This window comes from Macaca nemestrina, chromosome 8 (genome assembly GCF_043159975.1).
Source record: "Macaca nemestrina isolate mMacNem1 chromosome 8, mMacNem.hap1, whole genome shotgun sequence".
In the NCBI taxonomy this organism is placed as follows: domain Eukaryota; kingdom Metazoa; phylum Chordata; class Mammalia; order Primates; family Cercopithecidae; genus Macaca; species Macaca nemestrina.
Genome location: NC_092132.1, coordinates 58,799,935 through 58,820,359, shown reverse-complemented (window position 1 = coordinate 58,820,359; position 20,425 = coordinate 58,799,935). Strand labels below are relative to the sequence as shown.

At 39.5% G+C, this 20,425-nt stretch overlaps 1 protein-coding gene across 3 annotated transcripts in view; it reads left to right on the top strand.

Annotated features, from left to right (window-relative positions):
- The window catches only part of LOC105477155 (copine 3), a 49,416-nt gene that overhangs the window by 3,451 nt on the left and 25,540 nt on the right, over positions 1-20,425 (top strand). For all 3 annotated transcript variants that reach the window (XM_011733530.3, XM_011733533.3, XM_011733531.3), the window contains exons 3-6: positions 11,773-11,914; positions 12,508-12,687; positions 14,715-14,789; positions 16,046-16,117. In XM_011733530.3, the coding sequence (XP_011731832.1) occupies positions 11,783-11,914; positions 12,508-12,687; positions 14,715-14,789; positions 16,046-16,117 (459 nt within the window). In that variant the 5' untranslated portion in view covers positions 11,773-11,782. The remainder of the gene's footprint in view (positions 1-11,772; positions 11,915-12,507; positions 12,688-14,714; positions 14,790-16,045; positions 16,118-20,425) is intronic.

Here is a 20,425-nt window from a genome sequence, read left to right as displayed (position 1 = left end):
AGTACTATTAAACTGCTCATGATTGGGAAATATAAAGGGATTTGCCCTAAAATTAAAAACAGCTACAATGTATGTGTTAAGTAACCAGGACATGAATATTCTTGAAATCAGGAAATGTATAAACATCTCAACCGTCTTTGCCCAATATACAAACTTTTAAACCTTGGGAACCACGTGGTTGTAGTTGTTGCTACTTTAAACTGAAGGCATTTTTATATGATTTGTTCACCGTGAACTAGAAAGGAGCACATAGTGATAAATTGTGAAGTGCTCAACTTGCCCAATTAAATATACATGTTCCCCTACAAAGAGAAGGAAAGGAGTCAAATTTTGGAAAGCATGCATTTAGAGTTGGGGCATAGTGGACACCAGGGCAGGTGAGAGGTTCTGATGGCTGGTTCAACATCTGGGAAATTCCAGAAGGGGGAAAATTCTTAATGTGCTCTGAGGGGAATGAGAACCCCAGGAGACTTCAGTCTCCGCAGGTTGGTGTGCCTTAATATCAGATCCAGCCTGCCTGCTGCACAGCTGGCCAGCAACTTTACTTAGCCCTTATAATGAAAGACTTTTCAACTGAACACTTGGGATTTTCAGGTAGGGGATGCAGCTCTGATTTTCATTGAGGGTAAAAGATGATTCACTTTGTAGACATGTATTTCATAGCCAGCTTTGCCAAGATGCATGTTGCATAAAGTGAGGCAATAGTGAGATGTTGCCACTGCTTCTTTTTTTCTTAAGCCAGTCAAATTTAGCAGTAGGGGATTGTATACCAATTTTAATGACACTGATGTTAGTAACTTCTTATTTGTAACTTTTTAATTTTAATTTTATTTTTTCTGCTTATGTAGCTAATAAGTTCTGATAACCCTTCTTTTAAAAAAAATTTTTATTTATTTATATATGAGATGGGGCCTGATTCTGCCACCCAGGTTGGAGTGCAGCAGCATGATCTCGGCTCACTGCAACCTCCACCTCCCAGCCTCAAGCAATACCACCTCAGTCCCCAGAATGACTGGTACCACAGGCATACCCCACCATGCCCGGCTAATTTTTGTATTTTTGTAGAGACGGGGTTTAGCCATGTTGTCCAGGTTGCTGTTGAACTCCTGAGCTCAAGTCATCTGCCTGCCTCAGTCTCCCAAAGTGCTGGGATTATAAGGATCAGCCACTATGCCTGGCCCAACCCTGCTTCTATTAATAACTTATATTAATACCTCACTAAATGAACCTATGATGAACTGTTCATTTGATGGGCTTGAAAATACAATCAGTGATACTTCTAAAATGTATATACAGTAACCAAGGGATTAGAAAAGTGGTATAACCTGAAACACATGTTAAGTAAACTTTGTAGCCAGCTATGAATCATGGAATAGAACCATATCAGGATTTTCTAGAGAAATTAATGAAGGGTCCTTAGTTGATTGCTTACTTTGTAATGATAAAGACAAGGTAAAACTGCACCTACTTTTTATTTTTGAAGTTAGAGTGATAACATATCAACCTTTTCATGTTAACTCCTGCTTTCCTCAGTTCTACGTGTCCAAGCATCAGCAATGGTATCACTATTTAGATTTTGCTCAAGATAGTTTAAGAATCTGGAAACGGCCGGGCGCGGTGGCTCAAGCCTGTAATCCCAGCACTTTGGGAGGCCGAGACGGGCGGATCACGAGGTCAGGAGATCGAGAGACGATCCCGGCTAACACGGTGAAACCCCGTGTCTACTAAAAAATACAAAAAAACTAGCCGGGCGAGGTGGCGGGCGCCTGTAGTCCCAGCTACTCCGGAGGCTGAGGCAGGAGAATGGCATAAACCCGGGAGGCGGAGCTTGCAGTGAGCTGAGATCCGGCCACTGCACTCCAGCCTGGGTGACAGAGCAAGACTCCGTCTCAAAAAAAAAAAAAAAAAAAAAAAAAAAAGACTCTGGAAACTTTTTAAAGTGTGGCTAAAAGCTGATTTATTTTACTGTCATGATAGATGCTAAGAGCTTAATAATGTGAGATTTCATGGATGCTAATAAAATTTACTTCCTTATCGTGCTGCATCTGCTTAATAGACTGGGCCCTGTGTTTTGTTTGTTTATTTAAGTCATCTGAGCACTTAATAACAATTTTGAGCCAAGATATCTAACTAATGGAGAAGTTTCTAGATACATTTTTTTTCAGATATAGCTTTTTGTTTGTTTGTTTTGAAATGGAATTTGGCTCTTTTTGCCCAGGCTGGAGTGCAGTGGCACGATCTTGACTCACTGCAACCTCCGCCTCCCTGGTTCAAGCAATTCTCCTGCCTTAGCCTCCTGTGTAGCTAGGATTACAGGCAGACACCACCATGCCCAGCTAATGTTGTATTTTCAGTAGAGACAGGTTTTACCATGTTGGCCTGGATGGTCTTGAAGTCCTGACCTCAGATGATCCGCCCACCTCGGCCTCCCAAAGTGCTGGGATTACAGGCACGAGCCACCGTGCCTGGCCCCAGATATTGTTTTTTTGATAGAGATGGAGACTGAGTTTGGAAAACTTTATCCTTTTTCTTCCATTTCTCCTTTTTGTCCTTATAAATATTCTGATGTTTTCTACTCATTTTTAAAAATCCTTTAGTACCACTTCCTAAACAAGTTACATATTCATTATAATTAAATCAGGGTCAGGATACATTAATGGAAAAGACCTTAGTAATTACTTAAAGAAAGGGATTGACTCAACTCTTAGTTTTAACAGCTGAAGGCTGGATGCAGTGGCTTACGCCTGTAATCCCAGCACTTTGGGAGGCCAAGGTGGGCGGATTGCAGGCAGATTACCTGAAGTCAGGAGCTAGAGACCAGCCTGGTCAACATGGTGAAACCCCGTCTCTACTAAAAATACAAAAATTAGCTGGGCGTAGTGGCGGCGCCTGTAATCCCAGCTACTCAGGAGGCTGAGGCAGGAGAATCATTTGAACCCAGGAGGCGGAGGTTGCAAGTGAGCCAAGATCGCCATTGCACTCCAGCCTGGGCAGCAAGAGTGAAAGTCCATCTCAAAAAAAAAAAAAATTTTAACAGCTGAAAAAACCTGAGGCCCAGAGAAGTGACATCAGTTGCCTAAATGCCCGCCATTGTGGTATGACTAACACAGAACCAGTCCCTTTCTTTTTGTTTTTTTGAGATGGAGTCTTGCTTTGTCGCCCAGGCTGGAGTGCAGTGGCACAATCTTGGCTCACTGAAACCTCCACCTCCCATGTTCAAGTGATTCTCCTGCCTCAGCCTCCCAAGTAGCTGGGGCTATAGTGCACCATGCCCAACTAATTTTTATGTTTTTAGTAGACACAGGGTTTCGCCATGTTGACCGGGCTGGTCTCAGATTCCTGACCTCAGGTGATCTGCCTGTGTTGGCCTCCGAAGTGCTGGGATTACAGGTGCGAGCCACCACGCCCAGCCCAGTCCATTTCTTTTGACACCTGATCCAGTGATTCTTCCTTTTTGTTTCTTTTTTTGTTTTGTTTTATGTATGTTTGTGCTTGACTTTATTCCCTATCTTCATTTCTAGTATCCTCTGGTAGTGATTAAAAAAACAAATCTGGGCATCACTTTCTTACTAAATACAGAACAAGCTTAGTTTAAATTCTTTTAATGTGAGTTTTTTACTGTCAGAGTCTGGGTATTAAGTGCAGTATATTCCTGAGAATAAGTGTTGCTGCTCTAAGATGATCTAACGTCACCTACGTACATGGTAGACCTGTGTGTGTAGAGACACACTAGCAAGGAGAACATGCTTTCTTAGTCTTAAGTAATTTACAATTTAATGGGTTATCTTGAAGAGGAACTGCTATGAGATAAATAAAGTATAAACCATTCCAGTTCTTCCATTCTTTGGCAAGCTTTTGTTATTCTGGTTACCTTTGTTTGAGAACCATATAACTAGTTTTAGCCTCAGTATTAATCTTGTAATTTTAAAGATATTATTTTATTAGTTTGTGTCAGGCTGAATATTACTTTTGATATTAACAAGCCAAAAGGAAATTAATTAGAGAATATTGCTGTTATACTAAGTAACTATTTTTTGATATTGTTTTTAATTGAAAAATCATAATTGTGTGCATCTATGGAGTTTATTTATTTTTACAAATACTGGTTTTACTTGACAGCTAAGTAACTATTAATTAGAGGCTTTAGTGCCCTGGAGGGATTTTGGCATAAAGGGGAAAATACGTGGGTTTATGCTGTGGTGCTGACACTTAGTAGCTTTGTGATCCCATGTAAGTAATTTAACCTTTTTGAAGAAATTTGTATTTTTTTTCCTAGTAGATATTATGCATTGTTTTGAAGATTAACAATGTGCTGAAAATTATCAACATATTCTGGGTCAATCAATTCAGACACTGGAGTGCCTTATATTAAAGTCATACCTGTGACACATGGACCTTTCACCATGTAGTAATCATTATCCTGCCTAACTCACAGAGTTTTTGTAAGGTTCAGAAGATAATATATTATTTGGAAGCACTTTGAAAACTATAAAAGAAATAATATCTGTCTAGTTGTATGGAATTATTACCTATCTTTTCTTTCCCCTTATTCTTCTACTCCCCACTCTCTTACTGTCTACCCTTAAATGTAAGGGTGAAAAAGAAATCCAGTAGTCAGTAGCAATAAGATTGCACATTTTTTTATAGTGGAGTATAGTTTTAATTGCCAGTAAAAGTAGAAATCTCTGGGGAGCTTCTTCAGCTCCAAGAGCACTAATTGTTCTCTGACTGTACCACACAATTTTATACTCTTGTATACTCTTTCTGTGTATACATAGTTAGCTAAGTAGCTAAGTATTTATTTCGTTTTGGCCTCCTCCCCAAACCCCACTTTTGGAACACCTAGAAAGTATTCAATAAGTAATTGTTTTTTGAATGGATCTCCCCAGTTTGATTATAATGAGCTACGAGCTCTTCCGTTGCTGTATAATGTCCCTGCTGTCCTTAGCAAAATAATGGGTTTACAGTAACCTCATAATAAATACAGTTGCTAGTTTGGCCTGGGAACTCTCAGGAACTTAGCAGCCTTGGGATTTTCAGCCGTATTACCTGCTCTGCGCGCCCCCCCTCCTTTTTTTTTAAGTAGGGGAACACTTATTACTGTTCTGAGCAGCACAATTGGAGAAACACTGCCTAGGGTGTTTATTGCTGATGTTGCTGGGCGGGTTCCAGCTGCCCCAAGGTTGCCCTTGTGTGCTTTCAGTAGCGGTCAGGCAGGATTACTGCGGAATAGCAGTTAGTGAATCATGGTATTAGAACCAGAAGGAACATCTGAGAATTTTTTATAGTAAGCCAGTCTCTTCATTTTTCGGCTGAAGACTGAAGGAACTTTACTAAAGGGATTGGTAGATGGGCACTGACTTCTCCTTCACAATTGTTTTAGAACACATTTTGAGTCACTGACATGAGCCTGCGCTGCCCTCACCTGCGTACCTTATCTATGCTCAAGGCTGACTATTTTGCCAAATTAATTTTATGTAAATCCCAAAAAGTATTATTGTTTCAAGAAGCTTTTCATAAATAAGAATGAGAAAGCTGCTTTATGTCTTACTACTTAATAATAAGCCATCTATGCTGAGACAATCAATTAAAATCCCTGAGTCATTAATAAAATAATTGCTACAATTCATGGAGTGTCTATTATATGCTAAGCATGCTACAAACCTACAATTGTCAGGGTTTGTATTAAGTTTATTTTTCTATTTTAACCTTATTTACATTAAGGATAAGTGTCAGGGTTTTTTAATATCCCCATTTTATAAATTAGGAAATTGAAATTCAGATAGATAATTTGGCAGAGGTGACACATCCAAATTAGTGGTAGGAAAGAAATTTGAACAACACATACTGACTCCAGAGTTATTGCTCTTTCTGCTACAAATAACCTGTGCCAGATGTCATGCTTCAGGAAGAAGAGGAAGTGGTAAAATATGATCGCTGCCCACAGTTCACAGTATATAGACGGAGTGATGAGCCACAAATACGAGTAACAATAGTGGAAAGAAGATAGAATCAGTGCCATAACAGCATGAGGGGTATCAGCAGGGTATCAGCAACAGCTGTATGAAGGAAGTATCATTTGAAGTGTTTGTTTTGTTTTGTTTTGAGATAGAGTCTCACTCTGTCACCCAGGCTGGAGTGCAGTGGTGCCATCTCGGCTCACTGCAACCTTCGCCTCCTTGGTTCAAGCAATTCTCCTGCCTCAGCCTCCCGAGTAGCTGGGATTACAGGCACCTGCCACCACGCCTGGCTAATTTCTGTATATTTAGTAGAGACAGGGTTTCACCCTGTTGGTCATGATGAGTGTTGAACTCCTGACGTCAAGTGATCCCCTGCCTCGCCCACCCAAAGTACCGTGATTACAGGTGTGAGCCACCATGCCCGGCCTGAAGTGGATCTTGAAGAACTTGAATGGGCAGAGGTAGCTGTTCAGGTAGACTAGGGGTAGATGTTGGCAGAGCCGTGAATTCTAGGCTTAGTTTATTGGACTATCACTTTTTAATCAGAAGTGATAAAATCATAATGTGAATGGAGAGAAAATGGCAGTGGGAATACCCATTAGGAGACTATTATGTTAGGCAGGTGACAGATATAGAAGACCTGAAGTTAAGGTTGTGACTCTGGGGATGGGGAAGGGGCTGTATCTCCATGTTTGAGAGTGATTTGGGTTTCTAGTAGGCAGAATCTCTGTGGCATCTTTACTGGATAAATCTAAGAGTAGGTTTAAGGAGGAATGAGAAAAGAGAAAGTAGATAAGACTTCAGGATTTTCAGCCAGGGCATGGGAATGACCAGATGCCTTAAATTTCACATATCAGATACCACTTTAAATATTAGGTCTTACATTCATACAGCCAACAGACACATGAAAAAATGCTCATCATCACTGGCCATCAGAGAAATGCAAATCAAAACCACAATGAGATACCATCTCACACCAGTTAGAATGGCGATCATTCAAAAGTCAGGAAACAACAGGTGCTGGAGAGGATGTGGAGAAATAGGAACACTTTTACACTGTTGGTGGGATTGTAAACTAGTTCAACCATTATGGAAAACAGTATGGCGATTCCTCAAGGATCTAGAACTAGATGTACCATATGACCCAGCCATCCCATTACTGGGTATATACCCAAAGGATTATAAATTATGCTGCTATAAAGACACATGCACACGTATGTTTATTGCAGCACTATTCACAATAGCAAAGACTTGGAATCAACCCAAATGTCCATCAGTGACAGATTGGATTAAGAAAATGTGGCACATATACACCATGGAATACTATGCAGCCATAAAAAAGGATGAGTTTGTGTCCTTTGTAGGGACATGGATGCAGCTGGAATCCATCATTCTTAGCAAACTATCACAAGAACAGAAAACCAAACACCGCATGTTCTCACTCATAGGTGGGAACTGAACAATGAGATCACTTGGACTCGGGAAGGGGAACATCACACACCGGGGCCTATCATGGGGAGGGGGGAGGGGGGAGGGGGGAGGGATTGCATTGGGAGTTATACCTGATGTAAATGACGAGTTGATGGGTGCAGCACACCAACAAGGCACAAGTATACATATGTAACAAACCTGCACGTTATGCACATGTACCCTACAACTTAAAGTATAATAATAAATAAATTTTAAAAATAATAATAATAAAAAAAATAAATAAATATTAGGTCTTAATTCTCAGTTCCTTAGGTTTATCTCTGTTATAATACTGATGCAGAACATTAGGGTGAATGGGAGAATGATTGATATGTTTGGTATTTCTAGGGATTATTTGCATTTCAGAGGAGGTGTTTGGATCAAATTATTGTCCAATAAGTAATAATCTGTACAGTAGGAAGCCATTGTCTAATCCTAGGGATTATTTGTGTTTTCTATCCTGCTCTTTAAGGAGTAAAATACTACATAGAATTATTCTTTAGTTGCTCGTTTATTCTTTGCCAGGTAACTTATCCCAGCCAAATCTTTCACACTAAAAGAGTATAAAACATTTGCTTTATTTTCCTTCATAATTTTTTTTTTTTTTTTTTTTTTTGAGACAGGGTCTTGCTCTGTCACCCAGGCTGCAGTGCATAGCTTACTGTGGACTTGAACTCCTGGACTTGAGTGAGCCTCCTGCCTTAGCCTACCGAGTAGCTGGGACTGCAGGTGCATGCCACCTTGGCTGGCTAATTTTTTAAATTTTTCTTTCTTTCTTTCTTTTTTTTTTCTGAGATGGAGTCTTGCTCTGTCACCCAGGCTGGAGTGCAGTGGTGCAGTCTCACTCACTGAAACCTCTGCCTCCCAGGTTCAAGTGATTCTCCTGCCTCAGCCTCCTAAGTAGCTGGGATTATAGGCACGCACCACCATGCCTGGCTAATATTTTTTTTTTTTTTTTTTTTAAGAGAATGAGGTCTCTGTTGCTCAGGCTGGTCTTGAACTCCTGGGCTCAAGTGATCCTACTGCCTCAGCCTCCCAAAGTGCTGGGATTACAGGTATGAGCCAATATGCCCAGCTCCCATTGTGATTTGTGGATAAAATATGCTATTGCTCTCTTAAAAAATTGTATATCATGTACTGGATAATTACATTAAAAGGAAATGAGAACAGCATCTTCATGAATATTACTATTAACAAGATTCCAGACCCTGGTGTTTATGTAATTTCTTCCATTTGCCATTCAGCCATAATGGTTTCAGGATAAAATTGAGGCCACAGTCAGAGTCATTTTCAGAGGGCAATGCTGCTAATAGAGGAAATTTGTTTCCTGGCAGCAATGCAGTAGTGTAACTGTCAGCAATTTGTTAAATAATCAGCTGTGCCTGGCATGTTGTTTTTGTAGCTTTTGTATAAGCATTTTTAGGGAAAAAAATAATGCTCTTCTGATATGTGGTGTCTCTTTGCTGTGAGACTGACTTCACACATAGATGTCTGCATTCTCTCTTGAATTCTCCCCATCCTTGGAAATTTGAAGACTTTTCTGCTGGCTGGTAGAGAATCCTCTACATGTTTTTTTTGGAAGCTTTAGCAATCATTGCTCATTCTATGTTCATCCACAGGGCACTGCATTATGCTTGGTACTGCTGACATACAACTTACAAGACTCTAAACTACATTATGCAAAAAAAAAAAAATCATACAACTAACATTTATTTTACAGATTCTATATTAGATACAAAAGACAGGATGCCTGGCACATGCCAGATTTACAAATTTACTTGCAGTATCTCCATTTTTACTGATGAGGAAATCTAGGCTCAGGGAGTTGAAGTTACTTATACGTGGTCACACAGCAAGTGCCAGGTGGAGGGTTCTACAGGGCGTGGTGGTGGGCACCTGTAATCCCAGCTACTCGGGAGGCTGAGGCAGAGAATTGCTTGAATCTGGGAGGCGGATGTTGCAGTGACCTGAGATTGTGCCACTGCACCCCAGCCTGGATGACAGAGCAAGACTCCATCTCAAAAAAAAAAAATTGGGGGTGTGCATTACCCCAAATTTGATCTTGTTCCTGTAATTCAGTAATCTGTTACTATTAGTGCAATAGGAATTCAAAGGAACACCTTAGTATGGATTGGAATAATCAGGATAATCATGCAATGGAATAATAAAAAAATAAGAAACATGGGATAGATAAGAAAGGATCAAACCCTAGAGGCAGATAGTGATAAAATAATAATAATGATAAAATGTGAGCACTTACTGTATACTAGGACTGTTTAAATATATATATCTTGTATATATTTTGTTTGTTTTTGTTTTGTTTTTGTTTTTGTTTTTGTTTTTTGAGATGGGGTCTCACTCTGTCACCCAGGTTGGAGTGCAGTGGCATGATCTTGGCTCACTGCAAACTCTGCCTTCCAGTCTCAAGCGATCCTCCTACCGTATCAGACTCCGGAGTAGCTGAGATCACAGGCTCATTCCACCACACCCAGCTAATTTTTGTATTTTAGTAGAGATGAGGTTTCACCATGTTGGCCAGGCTGGTCTTGAACTCCTGACCTCAAGTAGTCCACCTGCCTAGGCCTCCCAAACTGCTGGGAATACAGGTGTGAGCCATGGTGGTCAGCCAGCTTTGTTTTTAAATGGGATTTCTAGCTACTTCTAAGACTATGCAACCCACTTCATTTTTCTTAGTCTTTATTTATTTAGGAATCTTAGTATTGATTTTTGACATGTGTTAAGAACTGCTACTATTCTTAGAGAGTTCAATAGAATTATCAATTTTTTTTATAAGACGTTAGTTGTTTTTGACATTACAAAGGCTCTTCTAATGGTAATCTTTGTTATTTCAGATTTGCTTAGGCATTTTATACAGCACAGGAATCCTACTGCCATATTTAAATATAACAAGATAATGAGCGGATTTGTTTCTGTGGTCCTAGAACTTCAGCTAAATCTCAAAGTGAGGGGCAAAGGGCATTAAATCTTACCCCATTGTAAGGATGTTTGCCAGTAGCTCTAGGGTAGTAGGTACCTTCTCTCCTGCAGAACCTGCCCTAGCACCATCAACGTCCACTGGCTAAGTGGACATCCAAATGGGAAATGCAATGCCTAGTTCCTTTTCTTGGTGACACCTGCATCCCCTTTCATTCCCTGGGTTCACGGATGAAGGCAGCTCACCTGCAATACTGAATTCCTTCTCAAGTCCAGCCCCCATCATGTGCTCCACCCTATCCCCAGTCCTTTTCATATTTTGATTGGATACTGAGGAAGGAGGGGTCTATGGAAGTTAAGCTAACTCTGATATTTCTTAGCAAGTCATAAGGGAAGATGGACCACACCTTCTCTCTGTAGAACAGTAGGCTTGTCAACCTTGTCTACACATTAGAATCATCCAAGGAGCTGATGTCAAGGTTGTACCCTAAACTAGTTAAAATCTCTTTAAGTGGAACTCCGGCATCAGTAGCTTTGAAAGCTTCCCCAGATGATTCCAGGAAGCAGCCAATATTGAGAACCACAGCTGCAAAATATTGGGAGCTGGGGGTAGAGTAGGGGGAAAGGGGGCTTTGGGGTTTTTGGTTTTAGCCAAAAAATCTGTGAAAACAGAAAATATCCCACTCAGTGTCTTGTTAAATAAACAAATAAAAATAAAACTTAATCTGTTTTGTAGTATAATGTTAGGCATACCTTTAAGTGAAGAATCAAGATAATACTTGGAGTTTTTCTGAATGATAAAATTTATAGTTAAGGTAAAAAGAAGATTAGTTTTTTCTTTTTTTTTTTTTAGACAGAGTCTCTGTTGCCCAGGCTGGAATGCAGTGGCACAATTATAGCTCACTACAGGCTCAATCTCTTGGGTTCAAGCAATCCTCTTGCCTCAGCCTTCCTACTAGCTGGGATTATAGGCACACACCACCATGCTTGGCTAATTTTTTATTTTTAGTAGAGACGAGGTCTTGCTGTATTGCCCAGGATGGTCTCAAATTCCTAAGCTCAAGCCATCCTTCTGCCTCAGCCTCCCAAAGTGCTGGGATTACAGGCTGAGTCAGCCCAGCCAAGAAGATTAGTATGTCTTATTAGCCATCTTAAAAGCTGCATTTTTCTGTCATTCAGTAAATGAATTTTATCCTAGCAAGAGAATCTGATGGAGGCAATATCACTGTAATGAGCTAATAGACACCCACATCCCAAGGAGGCATATATAACAGTCGGATTCTAGCAAGTTCACTCTATAAGCTTATTATGACAATTGATCTTAAGAAGTCACCTGTTTTTGTTAGGAATGAGTGTGCTTCTTAAAGGCATTGTTTCACTTGCTTTCTCTTTTTATTGGTTTTCTCAGAACTCAAGACATGGCTGCCCAGTGTGTCACAAAGGTGTCGCTGAATGTTTCCTGTGCCAATCTTTTGGATAAAGATATAGGGTCAAAGTCAGACCCTTTATGTGTGTTATTTTTGAATACAAGTGGTCAACAGTGGTATGAGGTAATGTTAAATACTTTACTTAAAAAGTCATCTGAATTACCCTTTTAACAATGTAAGGAGTTTTGTTTGTTTGTTTTTTTGTTTTTTTTTTTTTTTGAGATGGGGTCTCGCTGTGTCTCCCAGGCTGGAGTGCAGTGGTGTGATCTCGGCTCACTGCAAGCTCTGCCTCCTGGGTTCAAGCCGTTCTCCTGCCTCAGCCTCCCAAGTAGCTGAAACTACAGGCGCCCGCGACCACGCCCGGCTAGTTTTTTGTATTTTTAGTAGAGACGGGGTTTCACCATGTTAGCCAGGATAGTCTCGATCTCCTGACCTCGTGATCCACCCGCCTCGGCCTCCCAAAGTGCTGGGATTACAGGCTTGAGCCACCGCGCCCGGCCAGGAGTTTTTTTTTTTTATGTTAAAAATAATAACACTATCTCATCTGTTAATGGAGTTTTTTGTGAAAGTTTGCCCTTGATTGTAGAATTTTTCATACACATATAGAAACTTCCTTTAGTTGTCATGCCTGTGTTTATGTTTAGTACGTAAAGATGTGAAAATCCAGGTGCACCTTTGATCTGAACAAACTTTTTTGTTTTGGGGGATGGGTGTAGGTTGAGCGCACAGAAAGGATTAAGAATTGCTTGAATCCCCAATTTTCCAAGACATTTATTATTGATTACTACTTTGAAGTGGTTCAGAAATTGAAATTTGGGGTTTATGACATCGACAACAAAACTATTGAGCTGAGTGATGATGACTTCTTAGGGGAATGTGAATGTACCCTTGGACAAGTAAGTATACATAGCCACTGTACTCTATTTTGTCTAAGTTTTAATGAATTTGGTGTTTTCGGTAAGAATCATTTAATTTTTAAAGTTGAAAAACATGTAATCACTTTAAAGACAGTTTATATATTAATATGCTTGACTTGAACATTATAGAATTCATCTTATATTTTGTATGGGCAGGAACTATGTATTTATGGAAAAGCCTGTTAATTCTTTTGAGTAAGGGAGGCTTCATGAGGCATTTCATTAAGTAATACCAACGCTTTAGCTGCTGCAGAGTTCTCTATAGTTTTGTTATGTTCAAGCCATAAATGCTATCAAGATAACAGCAACTTCTCTGTTCTTCTAACTAGTGAGACTGGCACCTCCTGACTTCCAATGCCCCAACACTACCCACTTTACCTGGCTTGCTCTTACTCAGCCTTATTCCCCCCATAAACCTTCTCTGACCCTCTAGATTAGTTTGGAATCCTTTCCTGAGCTCACTTGGTACTGTCTAGTACTTCTTATCATATTTTTTAATAGTTGCTTAATTATGTGTCTTCCCGGTATATGACAAGTTTGGTCAGGGTAGGGACGTGTCTCGTGGCTCACCATTTTGCTCCTATTTTAATCTGATTCATAAGGAGAGATTATGACCATTTGTATAGACTGAAGAAGGTTTTAGGAGGGAGGAATAATTTATTTTCAATATGTGACATTTGTCACTCACATATGTCTTTTACAACTTTATTTTTCAGGGTTGAGTTGTTTGGAGATTATGGGTGTTTTCTGTATCTCAAAACCAATATGAAACTGATCAGTTTTCTGGAACTTTGATAAATAATATCAAAGAAAAAATTAAGGAAGTATTTATTTTTTTGGGGAAAAAATCCCAGTGTAGCTAAAATTCCTATGAATTTGTGAGATATATCAGAGGTATATCTGTTTGACAGAACCTAGGTATACTATATTCCTTCAAGCAATATGACATTTTATGGGAGTTAAATATTGAAGTTGTGTCTCAGTAGAAAACTCGAATCCTTTTTTTGTGTTTTTGTTTTTTTTTTTGAGACAGGGTCTCACTCAGTCACCCAGGCTGGAGTACAGTGGCTCAATCACAGCTCACTGCAGCCTTGACCTCCTGGGTTCAAGTGAGCCTCCCACCTCAGCCTCCCAAGTAGCTGGGACTATAAGCACACGCCATGGCACCTGGCTAATTTTTGTATTACTTTGTAGAGACAGGTTTCGGCATGTTGCTGAGGCTGGGCTTGAACTTGTGGGCTCAAGCAATCCTCCCACATCAACCTCCCAAAGTGCTGGGATTATAGGCATGAGCCACTGCACGTGGCCTTGAATCTCATTTATCGAGTGTTCTGAAGCCCACCTTTTACCTAGAAGGTTTCAGCTAAGTGATTTGTTTATGCGATGAGAATCTTGTCCTCTTTTTCCATTACAAGGAATGATTTAAACTTTGACATACCGAGGAGATTAAGAAACTAGTGGGTAAGGAGATTGTATCTGCCAGGGTAGGCTCCTTAGAAGTTTTTTCCAATGGGTTTTAAATATGTAGATGATTTTTTTTTTCTTTCTTTTTTTTTTTGAAATGGACTCTCACTCTTGTTGCCCAGGCTGGAGTGCAATGGTGCGAACTCAGCTCACTGCAACTTCCGCCTCCTGGGTTCAAGCGATTCTCCTGCCTCTGCCTCCTGAGTAACTGGGACCGCAGGCACCCACCACCACACTTGGCTAATTTTTGTATTTTTAGTAGAGATGGGGTTTCACTATGTAGGCCAGGCTGGTCTCGAACTCCTGACCTCAGGTGATTTGCCTGCCTCGGCCTCCCAAAGTGCTGGGATTGCAGGCATGAGCCACTGTGCCTGGCCCTAAATATGTAGATGATCTAAATCTTTAAGAAACCAACTTAATGTTTCTATTTCTAATGACTTTAAGTGAACCTTGTACTCAATCTTTTTTGCTGAAACTATTTCATTTAAAAATTCATAGGTTGAAGGGAAATGACTCTTTGTATCACTTTCTAATTCTAACAGATTGTTTCCAGTAAGAAGCTAACTCGACCACTGGTGCTGAAAAATGGCAGACCTGCAGGGAAAGGGAGCATTACGGTAAAAATAAGATATTTGTCTTTTGTCTCGAAAGATTTATCATAATAGGACATGCTGAAACTGTGCATATCAGACAAATATTCTGCAGCCATGCTTTGCCACTCAGTCTTGAATGTTGCATTCCGTCCACTCTTGTCTTGTAGTTATCACAAACGGAAAATGTATTGTGCAAACCAGGAGAAACATGCAATGTGGTAATCCCTTCTTTCAGTTTTTTTAAGTTGCCCATAGAGGTCCAGTGCACCTTGGTGATACCTGCCCCTCCTCTGTGGAAGTAAACTGCTTAATAATCTGGATCAATTTGGTTCTCTACTGGCGAAACATAGTCCTCTCAACATGACAGAAATTTCCCCTAGTGGATTTTATTCCAGAGGGATGTTATATTATGACATGGCCATTGAACCTATAAACTCTTTACCTTCATTTTTTGTGCTTGCTATCTGCTGCCCATCCTCCCACCTGGGCTTTTCATTGCTGATTACTGACTTCAAGCAAATTAATATATGCATCATTGTATTTTACATTTCCCATCATATAATGCCAAGCCTGTAAACCTTATCTTCTAGAGTGTCTGTACAGTTAACTGCTGCCTGGAGTGATAGTATTTTAACTTTAGCTCCCTCTGAGAATGTAAGGCTAGTTCCCTGAGAGAGCTATGTTTCAAGGTTATCATGATCATCAAATACATTTCTCTGAGAGCTGTTTTGCTACAGTTTAGATTTCCAAAGGCGTAAGAATGTTCAGGGGTTTTGATTTTTGTGGGAAAGAGAACATTATCAGTAGTTAGCTTCCTTGCTGTGGGGCATGATAGACTGATACTTATTTTTAAGTAGAATGAGTTTTTCAGTTACATTGGATGAAAAACATTGATCTGATAATATCAATGTATAGAGTTTTCTAGGTATGATTTATTCATGCTTCTCAGTATTAGGGAACTTCAGTGTTGTGCAGAGGGTATTCTCAGTCTTCTGGGGTTTTGACATTTCTCTTGAGTGGGGAAGATCCAGTTTGGGCAACCACATTTCAAAAGACATTGCTTAATGCAGACCTGGGCATATTTTGGGCAAATCTTTATTCCACACACATAAAAGAAATAACGGTAGATCTTTCTTAATGATGCCATTTTCTTATGAAACATTTTAGAATTCATTTATATTAGTGTAGGCTTTATATTAGATAACAGAATAAATCAGTGCTTAAGTGTCTATCAGAATTCCTAAAACATATTTTCTTTCACTCACTTTATCTACTCATAGATTTCAGCTGAAGAAATAAAAGATAATAGAGTGGTCTTGTTTGAAATGGAAGCCAGAAAACTGGATAATAAGGTGGGTAGACTATGCAGATTTCAGCAAGTTTGTCATGTTTTGCCTGTTTTTTAAGAAAATGAAAATGCAGTTAATATCATGAACTTCATCATCTGAGCATCACATAGGGTACTAGTTACTTCCAAATTTTGCATATGTGTGTGTTGTATGTTTAAGCAGAACCCATTTCTCTTCACCTCTTTCATCTAGATGTAATCAAAGGATTTGTTTAGATTAAGAGAGGAGTTGAATAGAAGCATTAATGTTACTGTAAAAGCATGAAAGAGTACAGTTGAATTACTTTCAGGAAAAAAGTGGAAACTGTGCTTTATTAATTATAGGTCAATTATCCTCTTTGCATTCAAAGGTCAATTTCTTTTTATGAAGGATGAGTATATATAATATATAATAACACAACAATTTAGTATATAGCATGGATTATAATTCTTTTATCTATCTTATCTATCTATCTATCTATCTATCTATCTATCTACCTACCTACCTACCTACCTACCTACCTACCTATATTTTTTAGAGACACGGTCTCACTGTGTTGCCCAGGCTGGTCTGGAACTCCTGGGCTCAAGCAATCCTCCCATTTCATACTCCCGAAGTGTTAGGATTACAGGTGTGAGCCCCTGAGCCCAGCTTTTTGTACTTAATTCTATAATCTAGTCAATATTCTTCATTGTTTGCAGTTCAATTTGAAAACATTTTAGGGGCCGGGCGCGGTGGCTCAAGCCTGTAATCCCAGCACTTTGGGAGGCCGAGACGGGCGGATCACGAGGTCAGGAGATCGAGACCATCCTGGCTAACACGGTGAAACCCCGTCTCTATTAAGAAATACAAAAAAAACTAGCCGGGCGAGGTGGCGGGCGCCTGTAGTCCCAGCTACTTGGGAGGCTGAGGCCGGAGAATGGCGTGAACCCGGGAGGCGGAGCTTGCAGTGAGCTGAGATCCGGCCACTGCACTCCAGCCTGGGTGACAGAGCGAGTCTCCGTCTCAAAAAAAAAAAAAAAAAAAAAAAAGAAAACATTTTAGGGCTAGGTGTGTTGGCTTATGCCTGTAATCCCAGTACTTTGGGAGGCCGAGGTGGGCAGATCACGAGCTTAGAAATTTGAGACCAGCTTGGGCAACATGGCGAAACCCCATCTCTACAAAAAATGCAAAAATTAGCTGGGTGTTGTGGCATGTGCCTGTAGTCCCATGTGAGGTAGGAGGATTGCTTGAGCCAGGAGGTCAAAACTACAGTGAGCAATAATCCTACATTCTCACGTGCGTAATGGAGCAAGACGCTGTCTCAAGAAGAAAAAAAAAAAGTAAAGAAAACATTTCAGACTATAGGCTGGAGACTTTTTTTTTTTTTTAATTGTGGAAAAATTTAAATATATACAAAACTGGAAGACTATTTTTAAAAAATTTCATGTTCCCATCACCCATTTTCCACAATAATAACTCATGGCCAATTTCATTTAATCTCTACCCTCATCTACTTTCTCTCCTCCCAGACTTCATAGCATTTCATCCCTGAATGTGTTGATGTATCTCTGAAGACACTTTAAAAAATGTAATTGTTTAAAGTGTGTCTTAAGTCCTTTTAAATCTATATATTTCTTCCTTTCTTTTACTTCTTTCTTCCCTTCCTCCCTCCCTTCCTTCCTTTCTATCAATTCTTCCATCCATCGTGGAATTTATTCAATGGAGAAAACTGATTTCTTTGTCCTGCAGAAGTTTCCACATTCAAGTTGGGCACAGGTAATGTACACCTGTAGTCCCAGCTACTCAGGAGACTGAGGCAGGAAGATGGCTTGATCCCGGGAGTTTGAGGCTGTAGTGCATTATAATTACAAGACTCCATCTTTTTTTTTTTTTTTTCAAAAAGGAATTTTCCATATTTTGCCTATGGCTTATTAAAGGTGTCATTTAACATGTTTCTCTCTCTACTTTTACTCTCTGATTTCTGTAACCTGGCAATTGAATCTAGAAGTATGATCTGCTGGTATTTTTAATTGTTGGCAAGACAGTTTCATCATGTAATTCCATCAGGAGACTCACACTAACTTGTGTGTTTTGGGGATGTTTGTGATCATTGATGATAACTGCCTGGTTTTATTATTAAGAGTCTGGGCCAGGCGCGGTGGCTCACGCCTGTAATCCCAGCACTTTGGGAATCCGAGGTGGACGGATCACAAGGTCAGGAGATCAAGACCATCCTGGCTAACATGGTGAAACCCTGTCTCTACTAAAAAATACAAAAAATTAGCTGGGCATGGCGGCGGACGCCTGTAGTCCCAGCTACTCGGGAGGCTGAGGCAGGAGAATGGCGTGAACCTGGGAGGCGGAGGTTGCAGTGAGCTGAGATCGCGCCACTGCACTCCAGCCTGGCGACAGAGCAAGGCTCTGTCTCAAAAAAAAAAGAAAGAAAGAAAAAAAAAAATCTGTAAAATAGTGATATCGTCAGTCTGTCATTGCTTTTGTTTCTTAGCAAGAATGTTTCTATAGAGAGAAACTTCCCCGCCTTAGGTATTTATTTACTTCGTGGTATAGTTTATATAGGAAAAACAAGTTAAACTGTTTGACTTTTCCCTCATATTTGCCATTTTTCAAAATTATTAAGTTGGTTCCCTAGCATCCCCTAAATGTGACCAGTGAAGTTTTTTTGTTTGTTTTGTTCTGTTTTAGAATTGCTATAAAGTAATAGATTTAAATATTAATAACTGCAATGGATTACTTCTCATAGATGCTTAAGTTATTCCAACTTTGGCCTGAGGGAATTCGTTTAAGTTTGTGCTTGAGACCATTTGGCACAACTCCAGGAGTCTTTGAATAGTTTCCTTGCTCTGTGGGATGACAAGAGCTTCAAATAACTTCTTTCTGAAGTTCTTTTTGTCTTTAATAAGCCATGTTCCAAGCTTATGTTATCTAGTTTCTGCCTCAGACTGGCAGATTAAAAGGAACCTTACTTCATTTTGGTGGAATTGGTATTTAGAGACCACAGTCCAGTGCTAGGGGTACTCACTGTTGCGGGTTATTGTCATTCATGGTTTCGAGGGCTTTTCAGTGGACAACAGAAAAGACTTTTTTTTTTAATTTAAGAAAAACTAAATCATGAAATTACACAACTATTTCCAATTCAAATATAGAATTACTGGCTGGGCACGGTGACTCATGCCTGTAATCCAGCACTCTGGGAAGTGGTGGGTAGAACACTTGAGGTCAGGAGTTCAAGACCAGCCTGGCCAACAAGGTGAAACCCTGCCTCTACTAAAAATACAAAAATTAGCCGATCATGGTGGCATGTACCTGTAGTCCCAACTACTCAAGAGGATGAGGCATGAGAACTGCTTGAACCCAGGAAGGGGAGGTCATAGTGACCTGAGATCATACCACTGCACTCCAGCCTTGGTTACGTCTCCAAAACAACAACGACAACAAAAAATATTTATAGAATTACAGGGACTTATTTTATATTCATACCTCATTTCTCTTGGTTGCTAAAGATATTAACATAATTGCTTATCTGTTTTGTCTCACATGACATTAATAGTTTTAGAATAAAAATATTATTATTAAGAGTATTTTTACTGAAAACAGTTTGAGCTTTCTTTGAAGTTCTTTTTGTCTTTAAGGTGTGTATATTCCACTTTTGTTATATAGTCACATTCTTACGATTTAAAGAAATAATTCTTTTGTGTGGTTATGCTGTCACAGTCCTAGTTTCATTTTGCTTTTTATATTTAGGGATTGCTTTTTAAAAAAACCATTTGATTTAATTTTCTTTTATAATCACATAAAAAATTTACATGGCTCTAAAATCTACAAAACAAGGTATTTAAGAAATTTAACTTCTCTCCCTGTCTACCTTGCTTCCACTTTCCTCCGTGCAGATAATAATTTTTAAAAAGTTGTGTTTTATAATTTAATCATTCTGTTTCCTAAATATCTAAGGGTTTTTCTGTGTGTATATATACTCGTGTGTGTGTGTGTATGTGTTCATATGTATATATGTATGTATGTATTTGTATTTATGTTCCCCACCTCCAGCCCTTACATAAGCGTAGCCTGCTAGATGTACACTTTCCTCCACCGTGCTTCTTTTACTTAACATATCCTGGAGATTAGAGCCAGCGAGTTAAATTATTGTTTTAGTTCTAATACTAACAACTTAATGAATCTTCGAACAAGTATTGGTTTTTAGCCTTCAAAATGATAACAAGGATATTCTGCCTTTTCCATAGGATTATTTTTAAGATAACTCACACAGGGCATGTTAATGTGTTTTTGAAAAGTTAATTTCTCACTGTTACGTTGCTGTTATTTATTGTGTTT